Source organism: Pseudophryne corroboree, chromosome 12 (assembly GCF_028390025.1).
Source record: "Pseudophryne corroboree isolate aPseCor3 chromosome 12, aPseCor3.hap2, whole genome shotgun sequence".
In the NCBI taxonomy this organism is placed as follows: Eukaryota; Metazoa; Chordata; class Amphibia; order Anura; family Myobatrachidae; genus Pseudophryne; species Pseudophryne corroboree.
The window spans coordinates 172,873,861-172,894,678 of NC_086455.1; the positions used below are offsets into that span (position 1 = coordinate 172,873,861).

A 20,818-nucleotide genomic window follows, 5' to 3' on the forward strand; every position below is an offset into this window, starting at 1 on the left:
AAGGGTTTTCTAGTAACACGTGTAATGACTGCACCGCTGACGTGTCGTACCCATGTACAGTACTGGTATCGTTCTTCACCTATTGCTAAAGGTTTTCTAGTAACGCGTGTAATGACTGCACCGCTGACGTGTTGTTCCCTTGTTTTCCAGTGAAGGAAAGTGAAGAGAAGGAGGTGCTTCTGAAGACAAACCTCACTGCCCGGCAGAGCTCCAGTTTTAAGCTTACCTTCTCTGGTGTGACCAAGACGAACCTCACCAGCCAATCAGCGGCGAGCAGCTTACCGTTGTCTCCTGGTTCCCCCGGCTCCCCTGGTTCCCCCGGATCCGTTTCCAAAAGCACACCCCAGATAGCAGCTATTACTACAAAGGTGATTGTACATGTTCCCTGTGATCGTTACTACAGCAAGCCTGGAGAGAGGGCGATAGTAAACCAGCTGAATGTATGCACATTCTGCCTATAGAGGAGCTTCTGACTCCAAGGAACCTGCAGCTTCTACTCTCTCATTGGGGGACGGAGGTTTATCTCGCCCATTTTCCTCCTTTGTGGTTTCCCGCCTTATCTCTGTTTCTTGGGTCATCTGATTTAGAGCTTGGAGCAAATCCGGCTGCTGGCTCAAAATATGCCCCTGGTAAAGCCATTGTGTCCGCAGGTGGGAAATGATTAAATGTGTCAGCCTGCGTTAGAGAAAGCATTGATAAATATAAGCTGATTATATGTGTGCAGTGGGAAAGACAGTGCATCTAGACAACGTGTACCTGTGCTAATACTGTCATTACTGTCCTAGTTAGCTACACAAGTAAAGGCCACAAATTCTGCAGTACCTTACCTGTCCACATGGGCTCAGCAGACCACCTAGCGTGCTGGCGGCCTCACTGATATGATGACCTGAATGACCAGGTCTCTTCAGGGGCTCGTCCTCCAGATATACAGCCAGACCTGAGGAGCCCCGCTCATCCCCCAGAGCAAAGAGAATGAGTGCGGGCTGACCGCACTTATATAAAAAAACAATAAATTAAATCATGGGGGGGGAGGCGCCTTTATTCCCAGCACCTAGAAAGATTGGGGGCACCCTGTCTTGAAAGAGGGGGGAATCCTCTTTTAAATAATGTGCCCCCTTAGTAGTTACCGTCTGGTGATGACGTCTACTGAAACTCTACACTAACAAAAACATAAATCCACAGATCTCCCCATCTTGTTTCATGCGTTAGGTTGTCTAGTTTAGAAAATGGTAGGCGTTATTGGGCTACTGTATTATTCTTACATACGGGGGTAGATTCAGTTGAGTGCTGGAAATTTGAATAACACTGCGGTGCGGGGTTAAATTACTGTAAGACTGCAAAAATAAGAGAAAAATATGTATTTTCATTGCAAGTGCAGAGTTTCTTTTTGTCAAAGCCTACACACAGAATCCTGCTCCCGTGCTGTTCTGGTACGGTGGATTAATGCAATGTGAGGCATAGGTAAGGAGACTCGATGTATGGCGGAGAATGTCCTGACTTGCGCAGTGGTGGTAACTGTACAGCGGCTGATCCACGGGTGTCTGAGAGGCTGATAAGACAGCCGGATGGGGATCTGGGTTCACTTTCTTGACATTTCAGTAAAAAAAAAAAAAAAAACACTTCTGTGGCCATTTAGGATACATTTTTTATTTGCCATTTCAGAATGTGCAAAAAGACTAATGGTATTTTCTGCCAAGTGTTCTGAAATAGGCAAGCTATAATTTGTGTGGTTACGGCATTACAAAAAAAAAGTGATATTGGCGTTGGAATAAGAGGAGCGCAGACATGAAAAAATAGCTTCAGCACAGGGGTGAGAACCCAGAGCAGCGAAAGGGATAATACAGGCAATATCTATTGTCCTTCTGCGCTTGGTAGCTTGCTTGTGGGTAATGCTTATTATTTGATTTTCAGGGAGGCCTGGTTGGACTGGTGGATTATCCTGATGATGACGAGGAGGAGGATGACGAAGATGAAGAGGAGAAGGAAGAGACTCTGCCAGCCTCTAAGAAAGCAAGGCTCGGCTCCTAATACCAGCGTCTGTTTGGGTAGCTCCCATGTAACAAGTGGTCTCCCACCACAACAGAAAACTGACCACAGCTGCACACAGCGCTGTGAGCAAATCCAACACAATCCAACATGTAGATATCTGCTGATAAGTGCCAATTCCCAGGAGCACCAGGAGAGGGACGATGACAAATGTCAGACAGGACTACAGAAGCCTCGTGCTCTCCCACAGACCACACATTGCCCTTTTCTCAGGGAAGGAAAAAAGAAGTCAAATAAAAAAGCCAACAGGGCAGGAGTTTCTTGTTGAACTCTGGATTGGCTGGTCAGATGCTCCTAAGCTCAAAGCGGAAGGAAGAGTGAGACGGCGAAACGCGCCGTTCAGGAGGGGAGAGCCTGCAGCTATACGATGGATGCCAGCACTTCTGTTTGGGCGGAATGTTTCTGCCTATTGTAGGATTCACACATCCTGAACATGTTTCTCATTACATTTGCCACAACAGGTTTTAAGACCCTGGGTGGGGTGAGCCGATTATAACCTTTTTCCTCCATTATTTTCTTTTTATTCAATTTTTTCCCCCTCTTTCTTTTTGTTTCTTTTTCAACTCCGTGCCCCCATATGCCCGTTAACTGCAGCTTTCTTTTGGAGGTGTAGGGGGAAAAAATCTCCACCCCATCTTGATTAAAATTTGATTGCAATTCTAGATGTGGTCATTTTGTGCGTCATGAGTTGTATCATTTACTCTTCTCTCCACCCTGGGGCGATGCCGAGTTGTTGAATCTATATTTGGGACCATTAAATTTTTTTTCATGGAGTCTGCGTGTCATTGTGGTTCACTGCTGGGGCGCTGTACTAATGACGCACTGTATCTCCTGTACCCCAGGAACTGAAGACCTCACAATGGCTCTCTGACGTACAGTCCTGGCCCCCAGAAATAAAGATCTATATCCGTGTCTGGTGTCTGTGCCCTATCCGGTAGATTGGTGCTCATCATCGTCCTCAGTAAACATAGGGTAACAGGCATCTGATACACTTCCATCCAACCGTACATAGCCCGCCATTCCATCAACACACCCTCTCTGCCCGAAAACGCCCCACACAGTTTTAAGTGCAAATGCAGGTGAAATGCGGATGACCCTGGGTCACCTGTACTTGTGCGCTCTTGGTTCCAGAATGCGCAATGTGAAAACATACAAGATACACTCAGCCGGCAGGTGTAAGTTCTGCTCTGCGTCAGTCACCATTGTGCCTCGCGCTTTAATGATGCCACCATTCATTAGTGCTGTGGTAATTAAATAACCCCCCTCACCACCCTAATGAGTGGACTGCTACCCCAGGGGCAAGTAACCAGAGGCCCTCCAGCTGTTGTGGAACCGCATATGCCAGCATGCCCTTTCACAGTATTAGCATGTTCTTAGGAAAATGGTGGCAGGGCCTGCTGGGATGTGTAGTGCCACACGTTGCCTGCCCCTGTTCTAGCCTGTACCGTTAAATGGACCATGGTTTTGTTGTATTATCACCTTTATGACTGTGTAAAACTCCTGCTCTCCTTATTGTAGCTGTGAATGTAAATGTACCTGTTGGATACACCTGTCTGTCTTCCCCAGAGCTGTTCCTGGACAAGGCTTCGTAGATGGACTCAGTAGATACATTGGTGATCTCTGATTTTGGGGACACCTACACCGTTTGCTGGTAGCGTCAGGAAAGGTACCGCTAAGGTAAAACTTGTGTTCATGTAGAAGTATACACTGTGTTACAGTCCCAGCATTTCTCATAAGCGTTAGTAATAAGGAGAGTTATGGTAGACTTACCATTGTTAAATCTCTTTCTGTGAGGTACACTGGGTTCCACAGGAAAACATCGGGGTGTAGAGTGGATTTTGATCCAGAGGCACCAACAGGCTAAAGCTTTAAGCTGTCCCAGGATACATTGCACCGCCTCCTCTATAAATCCCGCCTCCAGGCACTTGAGCTCAGTATCGTTAACCAGTCCAATGCAGGAGCAGGTAAAAGAGAAGGCAGATGTTAGTCACAGAGAACCACGATCTCTCGACAGGAGAAGGGACCAGCGGCTAAAGCCATACAAACACAAAGAAGCTAAGTGCGTCAGGGTGGACGCCCTGTGGAACCCAGTGTACCTCGCAGAGAGTTAACAATGGTAAGTCTAGCATAAATCTATTTTTCTGCAGCAGGATACATTGGTTTCCACAGGAAAACATTGGGGATGTCCTATAGCAGTTCCTCCAGGGAGGGGACGCGCCTTAGCGGGCATGAGAACCCGGCATCCATAGGAAGCATCCTGGGAGGCGGAAGTATCAAAGGCATAGAACCTAATAAATGTGTTCACTGAGGGCCACGTAGCCGCCTTGCACAATTGTTCTGCGGACGCGCAATGGTGGTCCGCCCAAGAAGGTCCAACAGACCGAGTAGAATGGGCTTTAATAGGAGCTGGAGGTCCAGCCTGCGCATAACCTTGTGCAATCACCATTCTAATCCATCTGGCCAAAATTTGCTTAATCGCAGGCTAGCCACGTTTGTAGAAACAAAACAGTACAAAAAGGGAGTCTGACCTCCTGATTGAGGCAGTCCTCTCCACATACATACGGAGAACCCGTACCACATCCAAAGACCGCTCTTTGGAAGACAAGTCTAAGAGATAAAGGCCGGAATCACAATCTCTTAGTTAAGGTGAAAAGATGATACCACCTTAGGCAAATAACCAGTCGAATTCGTAGAACTGCCCGTTACTGTAAAATAAAAACGAAAAAACTAAAGTCCGATACCCGTCTTGCAGAGACAATAGCCAGCAGAAACAGGACCTCGGCCGTGAGCCATTTAAGGTCCGCCAACTCAAGAGGTTCAAATGGAGACTCTTGCAGGGCCTTTAGTACAACAGTCAAATCCCATGGAGCCACAGGAGGTACATAGGGATGCTGAATGCTAAGTACTCCCTGAGTGAAAGTATAGTCGCAATATTCCTCTGAAACTGTACCGACAAGGCATATATATATAACCTTGAGGGTGGCCAGGCGAAGACCTGGGTCAAGGCCTTGTTGCAGAAAAGCCAGGATTTTAGACGTCTGAATCGATATACATTATAATTATTATCAGCACACCAGGTGAAGTAAGAATTCCAGACCTTGTAATAAATCCGGCCAGATGCCGGTTTGCAGGCTTTCAACATAGTCTGGATAACCGCCTCGGAAAATCCTTTGGCCCTTAGGAGTGATGCTTCAAGAGCCACGCCGTCAAAGCCAGTCTGGCCAGGTCTGGTAGACACAAGGGCCCTGTACGAGGAGGTCCTGGCGCTGAGGAAGTAGAAGGGGTCTCTCTGTCGACAGACCCTGTAGGTCTGAGAACCATTGCTGTCGAAGCCACTCTGGAGCGACTAGAAGTAGTATTCTTCCTACTTGATTGAACTTCCGTTGTACCCTGGGCAGGAGAAACTGGAGAGAACACGTAGGGCAGCCAAAGTTTCCATGGAACCGCCAGTGTGTCCACGAACGCTGCTTGAGTGTCCTTGATCCGAAGACTGGAAGCTTGTAATTGTGTCGAGACGCCATGAGGTCTATGTTAGGTAGACACCATCTGTCCACTAGGAGTCTAAAGACTTCTGCGTGAAGACTCCACTCTCCGGCGTGCACGTTCTGGCGACTGAGGAAGTCCGTTTCCCAGTTCAGGACACCCGGAATGAACACTGCCGATATGGCTGGCAGATGGCGTTCTGCCCAATAAAGGATTTTTGACACTTCCATTATTGCCATGCGGCCTCGAGTGTCGCCCTGATGGTTAATGTGTGCCACCGAAGTAGCGTCTGGTCGTACTTGAACGGGCCTGTTCTGTACTAGAGGTAGGGCGAGAAATAGTGCATTGAACACCGCCCTCAGCTCCAGAATATTTATTGGAAGGAGTGATTCCTCCTTAATCCAACAACCTTGAAATGAGTATTGATCCAACACTGCTCCCCATCCCCTCAACAGGCGTCCGTTGTAAGCGGAATCCCAGTCGGGGACCTAGAAGGGATGGGATCTGCTCTTGCTGATCCTGGATTCACCAGGTCAGCGTCAGGCAAACCTCCGGAGTCAAAGAGATCATGTGAAATCTGATCCAATGAAGCAAGCCGTCCCACTTGGACAGGATTAATTTGTGTAGTGGGCAGGAATGAAATTAAGCCACCATGCCGAAGGCCGATACCATCAGGCCAAGTACTTGGACAACTGAGGAAGCATCTTATTCTGTCCTGAATCTTCTTCAGGACTTTTTCTGGAGACAGAAACAGTCTTCTGACTGCTTTTGTCCAGGACTGCCTCCCAGGTGCACCATGCTCTGAGCTGGGACCAGTGGGGACTTCTTCCATTTGATAAGCCACCCGTGGGCTTGCAGGAATGTTACCTTCAGTTGCAGATAACCGAAGAGGACTTCGTGGGAATTTGACAGAATCATCAGGTCTAGATACGGCAGGATGCTGACTCCCTGGCGACGGAGATGAGCCATCATAACAGCCATGACCTTGTGAAGGTCTGAGGATCCGTGGCCAGTCCAAATGGCAGAGCCTGGAATTGGAATGGAGGTTGCCATTAGCAAACCGCAGAAACTGCTGGTGCAACATGGCAAAAAGTATATGCAGGTACGCATCCTGTATATCCAGGGATACCATATAGTCTCCGGGTTCCATAGCCAGTACAATGGAGCACAGTGTTTCCATATGAAACTCGGACACTCTCACAAACTTGTTTAAAGATTTGAGGTTGAGTATAGGCCGGAAGGACCCACTGAGTTTCGGGAAAGAAACGGGGTCAAATATTGACGTTAACACCTTTTAACGCATCCAAAAGGAGGGTCGTAGTGCAAAGCTGGCTGGGGGGACGTCTCTTAAACGAGACAGAGTACCCGTGAGAGACAACTTCCAGTACCAATGCATCTAAAGTAGTTTTTAACCAGACCTGGGTGAACTTTAGAAGTCTGCCTCCCATTCTGGAGGCCCGTCCCGTCATGCATCAAGCTTGCATGTTTTGAAGCAGGTTGACGGGCCGCCCAGGATTGTTATATCTTAGGCTTTATGGTTTTGGGCGCACAAGACCTTTTGCTTTCCCTTGAGGCCGAAAGGAACGGAAAGTGGTACCTATTGCCTTCTGTGCAGAAGGAGTAGTAGTGGGGAGAAAGGCCTTTTTAGCGGCTGCTATTTCAGGCACTATTTTATTTAGGTCTTCTCCAAACATAATGTCCCCCGTGAAGGTGGTGTTGGTAATGTGAGACAGGTATTGTCTGGCATTGTCGGATATATCCTCGGACAGCTCTTCCTCTAATGCCTGAACCCACGCCTCAATACCTTTAGCAGCCCAGGAGGCAGCAATAGTGGGTCTGTGTACAGCTCCTGTAAGGGAGTATGCAGACGTCAGGCATCCCTCTACACGCTTATCTGCCGGTTAATTCAGTGTGGTGATGGGCAGAGTAGAAGATACCACTAGACGGGTGACGTGAGAATCCACCAGCGGTGGAGTTTCCCATTGTTACATAATTCTGCAGGGAGAGGATAGCGAGCCAAGGCCTGTTTTTGCAGAGGGAATTTTCTCCCTGGATTAGTCCAGGGTTCCCGTCTGAAGGTCCACCAAATGGTCAGAATGGGGTGATAAGTTTAAACAGCAGAAGGTGGTTAAAAATCTATCAGTTTTCTTTGCCACAGTAGTGGAATCCTCCTCTTTAGGATATGCTATTAGCATCCACTAAGGCAGGGCCATCAATCTGCAAGGGAGAATCCTCATCCGTACACAGGATTCAGTGTCTGGCAGGACCGTAGGCTCCCCCTTGTCTTCAGATGAAACATCAGAGAGGATTTTGAATTGTGAGGAGGAAGCCGCCCGCTTAGACACAGACACGGGAGTGACCTAGTGCAGGTTTCTGTCTAACCAAAGACTGATATATTGCTGCAGTTGGTTAGACAATTTTTCCACCCAAGGCGGACTAACCAAAGGGACAATATGAGGTGCAGTGCACCAGTGGTCCCATAGCGGGCGCTGTGCGTTTCACCAGTGTACCCAGTAGGTTGGTGAACACAGCCCAGGGTGCTCCATTCCAGGAGCTGCGGCCTGACTGAGGCATATGACATTAGTACACAGACCGTCATATAACACTTCCCCTCTGGTAAATCCCTGGAGCATGCTCTGCGTAATGCAGGAGCTTCCACTGAGTTACTGCCCTTTCTGTTAGACATTATGTGAGAATGCAACAACAGAATGACTAAGGGGGTCATTCCAAGTTGATCGCTCGCTAACTATTTTTTGCAGCGCTGCGATCAGATAGTCACCGCTCATAGGGGAATGTATTTTAGCTGTGCAAGTGTGCGATCGCATGTGCAGCCGAGCAGTACAAAAAAGTTTTGTGCGGTTTCTGAGTAGCTCAGAACTTACTCAGCCGCTGCGATCACTTCAGCCTGTTCTTGCCCGGAATTGACGCCAGACACCCGCCCTGCAAACGCTTGGACACGCCTGCATTTTTCGAACCAATCCCAGAAAACGGTCAGTTGCCACCCACAAACGCCCTCTTCTTGTCAATCTCCTTGCGATCGGCTGTGCGAATGGATTCTTCGTAAAATCCATCGCCCAGTAACGATCCACTTTGTACCCGTACGACACGCCTGCGCACTGCGGTGCATGCGAAGTTCAGACCTGAGCAGTGAAAAAACTTAGTGTGCGATCAAGTCGGAATGACCCCCTAAGTACGATATTGCCAAAGTACAACACCTGCGAATAAATCCGGTATTATGTGACTGATTACACAGTAGACTATACGTAGTGGATAAATACTGTGACGCACTATGTTAGCAGACACAGACGCACCTAGTCCCTTAGGGTATAGTATATAGTGATAGTTATATCTGGGAAACACTGAGAGTGAAACCACACAGCACATACAGGCACACACAGTCACAGGCAATGCAGAAATTATCATCACAATAAAGCTGCACTGGACTAGCGTGTGTGTGTGTGTGTGTGTGTGTGTGTGTGTGTGTGTGTGTGTGTGTGTATGTATATGTATATATATATATATATATATATCTCACAGCGTGGTCCTAGACCAGAGGTATATATCAGAATACTCGCACAATATATTCTGTAATAGCTACACTTTTTCTTAATAAACGCTGTCTGTTTAAAGACATGTAGAATACTCAAGTGTTTGTAAAGTCACAGCGCTGTATACAGGCGCCTTTACAAGGGAGACCTTACCCTGCAGTCTCAGAGACCAGTAGCAACTATGCTCAGAAGATGGCGCCTAGCGTCTCTTTCAGGGAATGAGGGAGAGTGCGAGGCAGCTCCAGGGAGGGAAAATCTACTTAGAGATGGCGTCCTGGGCCGGGGGAAGGGCTACAAGTCAAGCGCCGGTTCCCCTATACTGGACTTCCACTGCCTGTACTACAGAGTATTATTAAATGGGGCGTTAGTACACCCGACCTGTACTCTTACGTCCTAGCGGTCTAGTGGGGTCTCTACTCGGTGACTGTGTCCACACCAGCGCCGCGACCCTTCTCCCTAGGTCGCGTACGGAACGCGATTTAAGGGCGGGTCCCATCTGGGGGACCCTCGTTCCTCCTCCCAGTCGCAGCCACGCGATCCAGGAGAGCGGTCTGTGACTGTGTGCCTAGGCTGGAGCGTTTCCACCGCAAGTACACGGGAACAGAGCCGCTTGGGAGGTGATGGAGCTGCAGGGCTGAAGTGTCTCCTGACATACAGCGCTGACAGCCCAGTTGAAGAAATGTTCTTATAAAAGTGCCCAGTGCAGTCCTCCTGTTATGTTACCTGCTGCTGCAGGCACCAACTCAAAACTGAGCTCCAGTGCCTGGAGGCGGGGCTATAGAGGAGGCCCCAATGCATCCTGGGACAGCCTAAAGCTTTAGCCTGTTGGTGCCTCTGGATCAAGATCCACTCTACACCCTGATGTTTTCCTGTGGAAACCAATATATCCTGCTGCAGAAATAATATTACCCTCTCTCTGGATGGACAAATGAGTAAAGAGAATGTAATTGTAATGAATGATTACCGTGATTGTGTTACACTGATAACACCGCAATAAACATCTGTCCACTTTCACGCTGTTCTCACATGTTCCCCTTATCGGAGACTTTTTCTACACTCGTTTTTTCCCGTGGAATTCTGCTTCCCAGGTCCTGTGTATTCTCTCCCCCAAATTTGGTGACTTTCTGGTTGTTAGATGGTGCGACAGATGGCTCTGAATAGGGGAAGATTAATTATGGACATTCATGCAGATTATAAGCCAACTTCATATCATCAGAGTATTTAATAGGATGTCCAAAGTAATGAATACATAAAAAAAGCCTTTGCAGCGTATTTGTGATGTCAAACGCTCAATGTAAAATATGACCTGGATAATATTAGAGGCACTATTCCTTAATGTGTGGCCGCACACCCTTCAGCGACACTGGCTGCCTCCATAGATTTGTTGTAGCCCTGTATACGCTTCTTGCACCTGTCTGCTGGTATTTTCTCCCACCCTCCCAGTGCAGTTTGCTGGAGCTCTGGAAAGTTTGCAGGATTCTTTTTAACAATTGAAAATGTCAGCTTTCCCCAAGTCGCATGCTGATATACAAGGGCCGTGTATCAAATTAATTAGCACAGTTGTATATAGTTGCATCGCGTTGGGACTAAGATGCCGGGACCTGTCGGCTCACTCACGCCAGGCGTCTCCCGCTGCATGAGGACAAATCTGTATTACATTTATTAATTGATAATACACAGCAGTGACATTCAATTACATACAAAACATAAAAACATAAAAAAATTTGATTTCCCAAACACATTTATACAGGATACACCTAGCTGCAGTTGAGGAGGGTGCATACTGTAACACGCATTGTAAAGACCTGTTAGTGGCTAACAATGACACGGTAATAAATTGACTGTATAATAGTCTGCTCAGAAGACTCGGGGCAATGCAATAAAGTAATCGTGGAGGAATCCTGGTATTTCTCACACCACCGCTCAGTCACATGTTACATCCCCGGGAAACCAGAGTCATTTAGCAATTGCAACAATGTGTCAGAATCCACTGTCCTCCAATTAAGTGTTTAGCTGGAAATATAGCCCACGGAGCCTCGCTGTCTTAATGAACGCGGTTTTAATATTGATGGTGAATAATTCTCCACAGTAACGATTGCAGCTTATCTCAGTGATAGGGCAGCAAAGCTTGCTTCAATCTCTGGGGTCTATCCATGAAGCAGTGAAAAGAATGGAGAAGCGAGCCTGTGGAGAAGCGAGTCCTGTGGAGAAGAGAAGCGAGCCAGTGGATAAGAGAAGCGAGCCTGTGGAGAATCGAGCCTGTGGAGAAGCGAGTCCTGTGGAGAAGCGAGTCCTGTGGAGAATCGAGTCCTGTGGAGAAGCGAGTCCTGTGGAGAAGCGAGCCAGTGGAGAAGCGAGTCCTGTGGAGAAGCGAGTCCTGTGGAGAAGCGAGTCCTGTGGAGAATCGAGCCAGTGGAGAAGCGAGCCTGTGGAGAAGCGAGTCCTGTGAAGAAGCGAGCCAGTGGATAAGAGGAGCGAGCCTGTGGAGAAGCGAGTCCTGTGAAGAAGCGAGCCCTGTGGAGAAGCGAGTCCTGTGGAGAAGCGAGCCTGTGGAGAAGCGAGTCCTGTGAAGAAGCGAGCCAGTGGATAAGAGAAGCGAGTCCTGTGAAGAAGCGAGCCAGTGGATAAGAGGAGCGAGCCTGTGGAGAAGCGAGCCTGTGGAGAAGCGAACCAGTGGCGAAGCGAGCCCTGTGGAGAAGCGAGCCAGTGGCGAAGCGAGCCAGTGGATAAGAGGAGCGAGCCTGTGGAGAAGCGAGCCTGTGGAGAAGCGAGCCTGTGGAGAAGCGAACCAGTGGCGAAGCGAGCCAGTGGATAAGAGGAGCGAGCCTGTGGAGAAGCGAGCCCTGTGGAGAAGCGAGCCAGTGGCGAAGCAAAAATGTGGAGAAGCGAGCCTGTGGAGAAGCGAGCCAGTGGATAAGAGAAGCGAGCCAGTGGATAAGAGGAGCGAGCCCTGTGGAGAAGCGAGCCCTGTGGAGAAGCGAGCCAGTGGATAAGAGGAGCGAGCCTGTGGAGAAGCGAGCCCTGTGGAGAAGCGAGTCCTGTGGAGAATCGAGCCAGTGGAGAAGCGAGCCAATGGAGAAGCGAGCCTGTGGAGAAGCGAGTCCTGTGAAGAAGCGAGCCAGTGGATAAGAGGAGCGAGCCTGTGGAGAAGCGAGCCCTGTGGAGAAGCAAGCCTGTGGATAAGAGGAGCAAGCCTGTGTAGAAGCGAGCCCTGTGGAGAAGCGAGCCAGTAGAGAAGCGAGCCAGTGGATAAGAGGAGCGAGCCCTGTGGAGAAGCAAGCCTGTGGATAAGAGAAGCGAGCCTGTGGATAAGAGAAGCGAGCCAGTGGAGAAGTTATTGACTTGTTGCACCCAGTGGCAGGGTTCAGGAGTCCAGGCGATGTGCAGAGCCTTGAGCCACGGTGTCAGCAATAGGATCTGAGTGGACCGTCGGCTCCTGTACCCCATAGGAGAAGGCACATTGCCTTGTTCGAATGCTGGTTTTACTAGTGGCCCCAGCATGACATTTTCCTGTTACCTGTGGCAACGTTACAAGCTGCTCGGCTGTGGCAATGTGGCCATCATTACTGCTATTAGTATAGGTAGCCCCAGATAGTTGTATTGTCAGCACTAAAATGTCCGGCTCTAACTAAACAATGTCATTCCCTCTCTCAGCAGTGAAACACCAGATCTCCTCAATAGCTAATTATTGCTAATTATGCGCTGCGTGCTGTCCTGCTCACATTCTGGCTGCTGGGAAATCTAGTGATGGCAGTGTGCTCTGGCCAGGGGGCCCCCCGACAAAGGGGGGCCCGGGGTACAGTATGCCCTGCATTCCCCCCTTAATCTGGCTATGGATACAGGGCTTTCCAATGTAACAAGGTGCACTAGTGGGAGAGCTGCATGTAACCTGGCTTAGGGGGTGACTCAGATCTGATGGTAGATGTATGCGTGGCCGTGTCCCCGGCGTGACATATAACCCTAGCTATAGAGCTGGGTATACGAGACACAAGCGGCATACTTGGTCAGTTTCCGCTCTCTCCCTGTGGATGGAATCGTTGTGTAAGGGAGGGGGGGGGGTAAGGATGTTTGCTCCCCATATCACTGCACACCCACAGAGGGGACATGACTTTGTTAGCGGCTGTGTGTTGCTAGGATTTTGCTGGGAGAGGTGAATATGTACATACCACTTCTACAATTCCATCTTCCCTTCTTCAAACTTTGGGTGATTTGTTAAACTTTCTTTCCTATCACAATTGCAGAGAAGGGTTTTTGGGAACCGCACTGGTCTGACAATAATTTTTGTATGAATAGAAATCTGAGTAAAGTCCTCTGAGAAACTGAAATTTGTATTATAGAATTGCTTCAGATTACGGTAACTATTGACAATGCTAAATTCCTTTGTCGTATAAACAACCCTTTATGAAGTCTAAGAACACTGTACGCTGTTTGCTTAAGAAGTACCATAAGGGTACGCTATCTGCGTAACGATCGCTCAGCCGTAGGCGAGACGCTCAAGCGTCACGTTCGCTCGCGGCCCAGTGATCACAGGACACGTTATTGGCTATGACTAGAGTAATGATTCGCTATGGCGTAGCTTACGCTCGAGACCACGAGGAGGTCACCAGCGGTGCAGACGCTCACAATGCTATACCTTTATGTCTAGACCTTATACTAATGAAATACACAGAATACCTTAATGTGAATACGGGGTGTAAGTGCAACCTTGTGTAACCTGACTAACTAAAAAGCTGCTTGAGCAACACCGACGCTCAAGTGAACACTTAACACTATAGAAAATACACAGATACTGGTTTAGGGTCCAAAGCCTATTAACTGTATTATATCTAATATACTTGTAAAAAGGGGATAACAGTACAAATGATACACTACAATATAACAGAGACTTCCTAACCACAGAACTAAACAATAAATACAAAAAGACAATACTACACTGACCTAAATGCAATACAATACAATGCTATAATACTATGAGAGATATAAGAGAAAAGAGGAGAGAGAGAGAGAGAGAGACGGAGAGAGATGATAGAAATTGGCTCACAGAAAGACAATGATTACGGAGAGAAAACTTACGCACAAAGGGTATGGTCGCATGCGCCTCGATATCCAGCTCCCGGCTATCAGCAGATAACCGTTGATGAGAGAGTGAAGTTGGATATGGTCGGCCTGCCTATTTATGCCCCACACACAATGCAATCTCATAGTCCCTACAATCCCATTGTCCATTGGATGAAGGAATTCGACCCTGTATCACAACAAAAGGTCATAGGGTGATTCATACAGGTGGGCTGTGACGATTTCCAACAGCTCAGGTGGGTGGGAAACTGGGTTTCCCGCCGCATACCTGAGTATGAGTAAATAATAGAAATGGACATAAACTTCTTATGTCCATAACTATTCGCACGAGCGATTAATACGCTCCAAACCAACACCGGAATATTACTAATTAAATACTCTTCCGATGGGTACCAAACACTGCTGTATGATTCCTGTTAGACCCTTCGTACAATACAAAGAGGGATTCCTTTAAACAGGGACCTTCTATATTAACCAAACTTTCAGAAACTATCAAAGGGATCATGATCTATAAACTACATTAATTGTGAAAATATGTAACGAATGAGTCGCACGCTACGACTACATAAACTCTACCGTAAATACGCATACCGCGCCTGCGAGTGCACGCTATTGCGGGTATGCGCCTTCACGGGAGAGCGTACGCATGCGCAGCGCGGACCAGTGTGCGGTGCAAATATGGCAACGTGCATAGAGACATTTTTCTGACTTTGACACTGTGCATATAGAGAGATATTGTATCTTTTCAGATGCACAATATTTAGTTACCATTCAGTGGTGCTCCCATGAGTCAGAAATATGTTGAAAAAAATATGCCAAATAAAGAAAATGGAAAAAGAAGTAGACTCTTTTTTGGGAGCACTCTACCTCAAAGGAACTATAGTATATCAATCAATACTGGTAAAATCATGATTTTAATAGATTATAAATAAAATATGTAGAATTGTCGGAGTTCAAAAAAGATGTATATGTGATTCAAGACTATTATGCAAAATATTTATATCAATTAAAGTAAATAATTAGCAAAAAATCGCTATAGTATAGTGTAAGCCAGAGAAGCTAAGATTCTCAAAAAAGGAAGAGAAGGAAATCACCTTTTAGTCTCAGAAGTGTCCGTCACATAGGTATATGACCATCATTCATACTGCAAAAATCCCAAATGGAAAAAATGGTTGCAGAAAATGAAATCATAGGTCATGAGGGTCCGAGTACCTATCTGTGACTTTGAGATTGGGCAGCAAAATTTATTTGCAGTACCAGGATGTTCCAAGGTGGTCTCCCATCCGAGTACTAGTCCGGCCCTACACTGCTTAGCTTCCAAGATCGGAAGAGATTGGGCATCTCCAGTGGGGTATGTCCGCAATTTCTTAAGCTAGCCCTTTCATTTGTCACCTTGATTTGGAAAAGGCATTGGTCATATTTTTAGCCAGAAAGAGGGACGGACACGCATATGCCAACCAGATTCAAAAGGTGCAGATTGGGTATAACAATTATATGGCAGTATCCTGCCTCAGGTATACATATACCAATGGTGGATCTTTGGTTGTAAGAAAGATATAGATGATGACCCATTTAACTATAAAGGAATCTTTGTAGTAATTTTGGATCTTATTTGGTGAAGAATTAAGTGTATTTCTGTCTTATTTAGACAGTACAACCAAGAATGAGTTTATTATCTATTCATCAATGACTGGTGTACAGTACAATATAAACAAGGAAGGATTTACCCTGATTGGTTGTTTATGGCCATAATAATTTCTTGTCATATAATTGTTATACCCAATCTGCACCTTTTGAATCTGGTTGGCATATGCGTGTCCGTCCCTCTTTCTGGCTAAAAATATGACCAATGCCTTTTCCAAATCAAGGTGACAAATGAAAGGGCTAGCTTAAGAAATTGCGGACATACCCCACTGGAGATGCCCAATCTCTTCCGATCTTGGAAGCTAAGCAGTGGAGGGCCGGACTAGTACTCGGATGGGAGACCACCTTGGAACATCCTGGTACTGCAAATAAATTTTGCTGCCCAATCTCAAAGTCACAGATAGGTACTCGGACCCTCATGACCTATGATTTCATTTTCTGCAACCATTTTTTTCATTTGGGATTTTTGCAGTATGAATGATGGTCATATACCTATGTGACGGACACTTCTGAGACTAAAAGGTGATTTCCTTCTCTTCCTTTTTTGAGAATCTTAGCTTCTCCGGCTTACACTATACTATAGCGATTTTTTGCCAATTATTTACTTTAATTGATATAAATATTTTGCATAATAGTCTTGAATCACATATACATCTTTTTTGAACTCCGACAATTCTACATATTTTATTTAGAATCTATTAAAATCATGATTTTACCAGTATTGATTGATATACTATAGTTCCTCTGAGGTAGAGTGCTCACAAAAAAAGAGTCTACTTCTTTTTCCATTTTCTTTATTTGGCATATTTTTTTCTATCACAATTGCAGCAATATCTGCCTCTTACAGGGGAAGGGTGTGCGGAACGTTCCTTCCACATCATTTATCTTTTTACATTTTTGTAGCGTTCTCTAAAACTTTTGCTTCACCTTAAGACTGGAAATAAAGTGATTTCTGTTATTTTGATATTAAAAATAAAGAATACATTGCAGCCTTCAGGTCTGCGCCGAGGTGATATATAGCTTACGTATGCCGGCGCCAGAATCCGGTCTGCCCCGAGTGCATTGGGGCAATTCAAGCCAGGTATTGGCGGGCATTATCAGTGGAGCGACGGATTTATTGTTTGAGTGTGTGTGTACTGTATGTGTGTATATATATCGATAGTAAAGGGCCCTACACATTGAGCGATCCGCCGCCGAGCTGCCCGACAGCGGATACGGCCAACGGCGGGGGGGCAGTGACGGGGGGAGGGAAGTTTCTTCACTCCCCCCATCACCCGGCTCAATAGAAGTGCAGGCAAATATGGACGAGATCATCCATATTGGCCTGCATGCACAGGCGACGGGGCACCAACGATGAACGAGCGCAGGGCCGCGCATCGTTCATCGCTGGTGCCTCCACACTCATAGATATGAACGGTATCTCGTACATTAATGACCAAGATCGTTCATATCTTTGAGGGGTCTGGGACTGAGGGTCGACAGCAAAAAGGTCGACACACCTTAGGTCGACGCCAATTGGTCGACACACCTTAGGTCGACATGGACAAAGGGTCGACAGGAAAAAGGTCGACATGGAAAAAGGTCGACATGAGTTTTTTATGTTTTTTTGGTGTCGTTTTCTTCGTAGAGTGACCTGGAACCCCAATTAGTGCACCGCGTCCACTCGCATGGCTCGCTTCGCTCGCCATGCTTCGGGCATGGTGCCTTCGCTCCGCTACCGCTTCGCTCGGCACAGATTACCGTTCCAATCGTAGTCCACGTGGATCGTTAAGTATGAAAAAGTTCCAAAAAAAGAAAAAAATCCTGAAAAACTCATGTCAACCTTTTTCCATGTTGACCTTTTGTCCATGTCGACCTAAGGTGTGTCGACCAATTGGCGTCGACCTAAGGTGTGTAAACCTTTTTGCTGTCGACCTGGAGTCCGGATACCGGCCTTGAGTATTATCGCCCAGTGTGTAGGGCCTGATAGATAGATAGATAGATAGATAGATAGATAGATAGATAGATAGATAGATAGATATTTGTAGTCACATTGTGCGGATAAGTTGCTCCACGCATCCTGTAAATCGATAGGTGGATCTGGACGTATCTGTATGTTATCTGTATATACCATGATCCTTCCAATGTCCAGCACTGTAAAGATAGCAGATAGTAATGTGACGTGGCCCTAACACGCCCTGTTCTGTGCTTCTGAGGTATTCTCTGTTTATAGGGGTTGCCTAGTAACCGGATGAGCCTTTGTGAGAATAAGCACAGCGGCCAATCAGCTGCAGCGTGGTTCCCCGCCTGTGTATCTTGGGGAGTGTGGTATTTAAACAGGGTTTTAATGTTTCTCACATCAGTCCCTGCCCATTAGGTGCTTACAGTCTGTAATCCCTCTCACACATGGCTTCATTTTTGTCAAAAGTCAATTTCCCTACCGTGTTTTAGGAGCTTTCAAAGGACCCCATGAGAACATGGGGAGAAAACTCCATACCAATGGCCCACGACTGGGAATTGAACTCATGACCTCACTGCTGTGAGGCAATAATGCTACCCACTGTGCCATCTGTGCTGCCTTGCACATGATGGGGGGAATGTATAATAGCGTCATGGATAGTGCCGCTATAACGCTTCCTGCTTCAACTCATTACCGAGGCGAAGCAGGAAGCCACTCCGACAAGGTGTGGGGGAAGGAAAACTCGCTGTGTCTCCCTGTCAGGCCGGCTCCGCTGCGCATGTAAACCTTTGGGTTTGTATACAAATCTGATTTAGGCCCTCTAACCTGACAATTTACTAGCGCTGCAAAATCTCATTTGACCACTAGATGGAGCCAGAGATAAAAGTTTATTCATACATTTGACGGCATCGTAGCTATATAAGCCGGGTACACACTAAGGGGGTCATTCCGAGTTGTTCGCTCGTTGCCGATTTTCGCTATATTGCGATTAGTCGCTTACTGCACATGCGCAAGGTTCGCAGTGCGCATGCGCTTAGTTATTTTACACAAAAGTTAGGTATTTTACTCACGGCATAACGAGGATTTTTCATCGTTCTGGTGATCGTACTGTGATTGACAGGAAGTGGGTGTTTCTGGGCGGAAACTTGCCGTTTTCTGGGCGTGTGCAAAAAAACGCTGGCGTTTCTGGGAAAAACGCGGGAGTGTCTGAAGAAACGGGGGAGTGTCTGGGCGAACGCTGGGTGTGTTTGTGACGTCAAACCAGGAACAAAACTGACTGAACTGATCGCAGTGTAGGAGTAAGTGTCGAGCTACTCAGAAACTGCTAAGAAATTTCTATTCGCAATTCTGCTAATCTTTCGTTCGCAATTCTGCTAAGCTAAGATACACTCCCAGAGGGCGGCGGCCTAGCGTGTGCAATGCTGCTAAAAGCAGCTAGCGAGCGAACAACTCGGAATGAGGGCCTAAAGGCCCATACATACACACTGGGCGATGTTGAGCTGAGAGCAGGTCACTTTTGGTGTGTTAAGCTGCTTTCAGCTCAAAGCCACCCAGTCTGTATGCCCAAACGATGAGCGCTGATGCGTGCCCCTGCTCCATCGCCGGCGGCCGCCGTTCATCTACTGGTATTACCAGTAAATGAATGGCGGGGTGAACGGCTTTCCGTAGCGTCCTGCTATGGAAAGCCGTTCACCCCCACCGACATCGCTGGGTAGGGGGGAAAATGGTTCAGTGTGTATGCACTGAGCGCTTTTCAGCCCAGCAATGTCAGCGATCATCGCTATGCATACACGCTGGGCAAAAACGCCCAGTTAAGCGATCCGTCTTACGATATATCGTTCTGGCGCAGATTGGAACAATATATTTTGCTTATTGTATTGTGTGTACGCCCTTCCCCTGGTGTACAGCCGTGCGTCTGTGACTGTGTGCTAATGCCGGCATCAGCCCTTTCCCCGGTGTACAGCCGTGCGTCTGTGACTGTGTGATAATGCCGGTATCAGCCCTTCCCCCGGTGTACAGCCGTGTGTCTGTGACTGTGTGATAATGCCGGTATCAGCCCTTCCCCCGGTGTACAGCCGTGCATCTGTGACTGTGTGATAATGCCGGTAACAGCCCTTCCCCCGGTGTACAGCCGTGTGTCTGTGACTGTGTGCTAATGCCGGTATCAGCCCTTCCCCCGGTGTACAGCCGTGTGTCTGTGACTGTGTGCTAATGCCGGTATCAGTCCTTCCCCCGGTGTACAGCCGTGCGTCTGTGACTGTGTGCTAATGCCGGTATCAGTCCTTCCCCCGGTGTACAGCCGTGCGTCTGTGACTGTGTGCTAATGCCGGTATCAGCCCTTCCCCCGGTGTACAGCCGTGCGTCTGTGACTGTGTGCTAATGCCGGTATCAGCCCTTCCCCCTGTATACAGCCGTGCGTCTGTGACTGTGTGCTAATGCCGGTATCAGCCCTTCCCCCGGTGTACAGCCGTGACTGTGTGCTAATGCCGGTATCAGCCCTTCCCCCGGTGTACAGCCGTGCATCTGTGACTGTGTGCTAATGCCGGTATCAGCCCTTCCCCCGGTGTACAGCCGTGCGTCTGTGACTGTGTGCTAATGCCGGTATCAGCCCTTCCCCCAGTGTACAGCCGTGCGTCTGTGACTGTGTGCTAATGCCGGTATCAGCCCTTCCCCCGGTGTACAGCCGTGCGTCTGTGACTGTGTGCTAATGCCGGTATCAGCCCTTCCCCCGGTGTACAGCCGTGCCTCTGTGACTGTGTGCTAATGCCGGTATCAGCCCTTCCCCCGGTGTACAGCCGCGCGTCTGTGACTGTGTGCTAATGCCGGTATCAGCTCTTCCCCCGGTGTACAGCCGTGCGTCTGTGACTGTGTGCTAATGCCGGTATCAGCCCTTCCCCCGGTGTACAGCCGTGCGTCTGTGACTGTGTGATAATGCCGGTATCAGCCCTTCCCCCGGTGTACAGCCGTGCGTCTGTGACTGTGTGCTAATGCTGGTATCAGCTCTTCCCCCGGTGTACAGCCGTGCGTCTGTGACTGTGTGCTAATGCCGGTATCAGTCCTTCCCCCGGTGTACAGCCGTGTG

General features: G+C 47.8%; 1 protein-coding gene and 2 pseudogenes across 2 annotated transcripts in view; 2 read left to right on the plus strand and 1 right to left on the minus strand.

Annotated features, from left to right (window-relative positions):
• Nucleotides 1–2,708, plus strand: part of PPP4R3A (protein phosphatase 4 regulatory subunit 3A) — a 116,596-nt gene extending 113,888 nt beyond the window's left edge. For both annotated transcript variants that reach the window (XM_063948582.1, XM_063948583.1), the window contains 2 exons: nt 151–368; nt 1,912–2,708. In XM_063948582.1, coding sequence (XP_063804652.1) covers nt 151–368; nt 1,912–2,028 — 335 coding nt within the window. In that variant the 3' untranslated portion in view covers nt 2,029–2,708. The remainder of the gene's footprint in view (nt 1–150; nt 369–1,911) is intronic.
• A 12,690-nt stretch (nt 2,709–15,398) lies between these two features.
• Nucleotides 15,399–15,518, minus strand: LOC134981831 (5S ribosomal RNA; annotated as a pseudogene).
• A 530-nt stretch (nt 15,519–16,048) lies between these two features.
• Nucleotides 16,049–16,168, plus strand: LOC134981982 (5S ribosomal RNA; annotated as a pseudogene).
• Nucleotides 16,169–20,818: the final 4,650 nt, after the last annotated feature.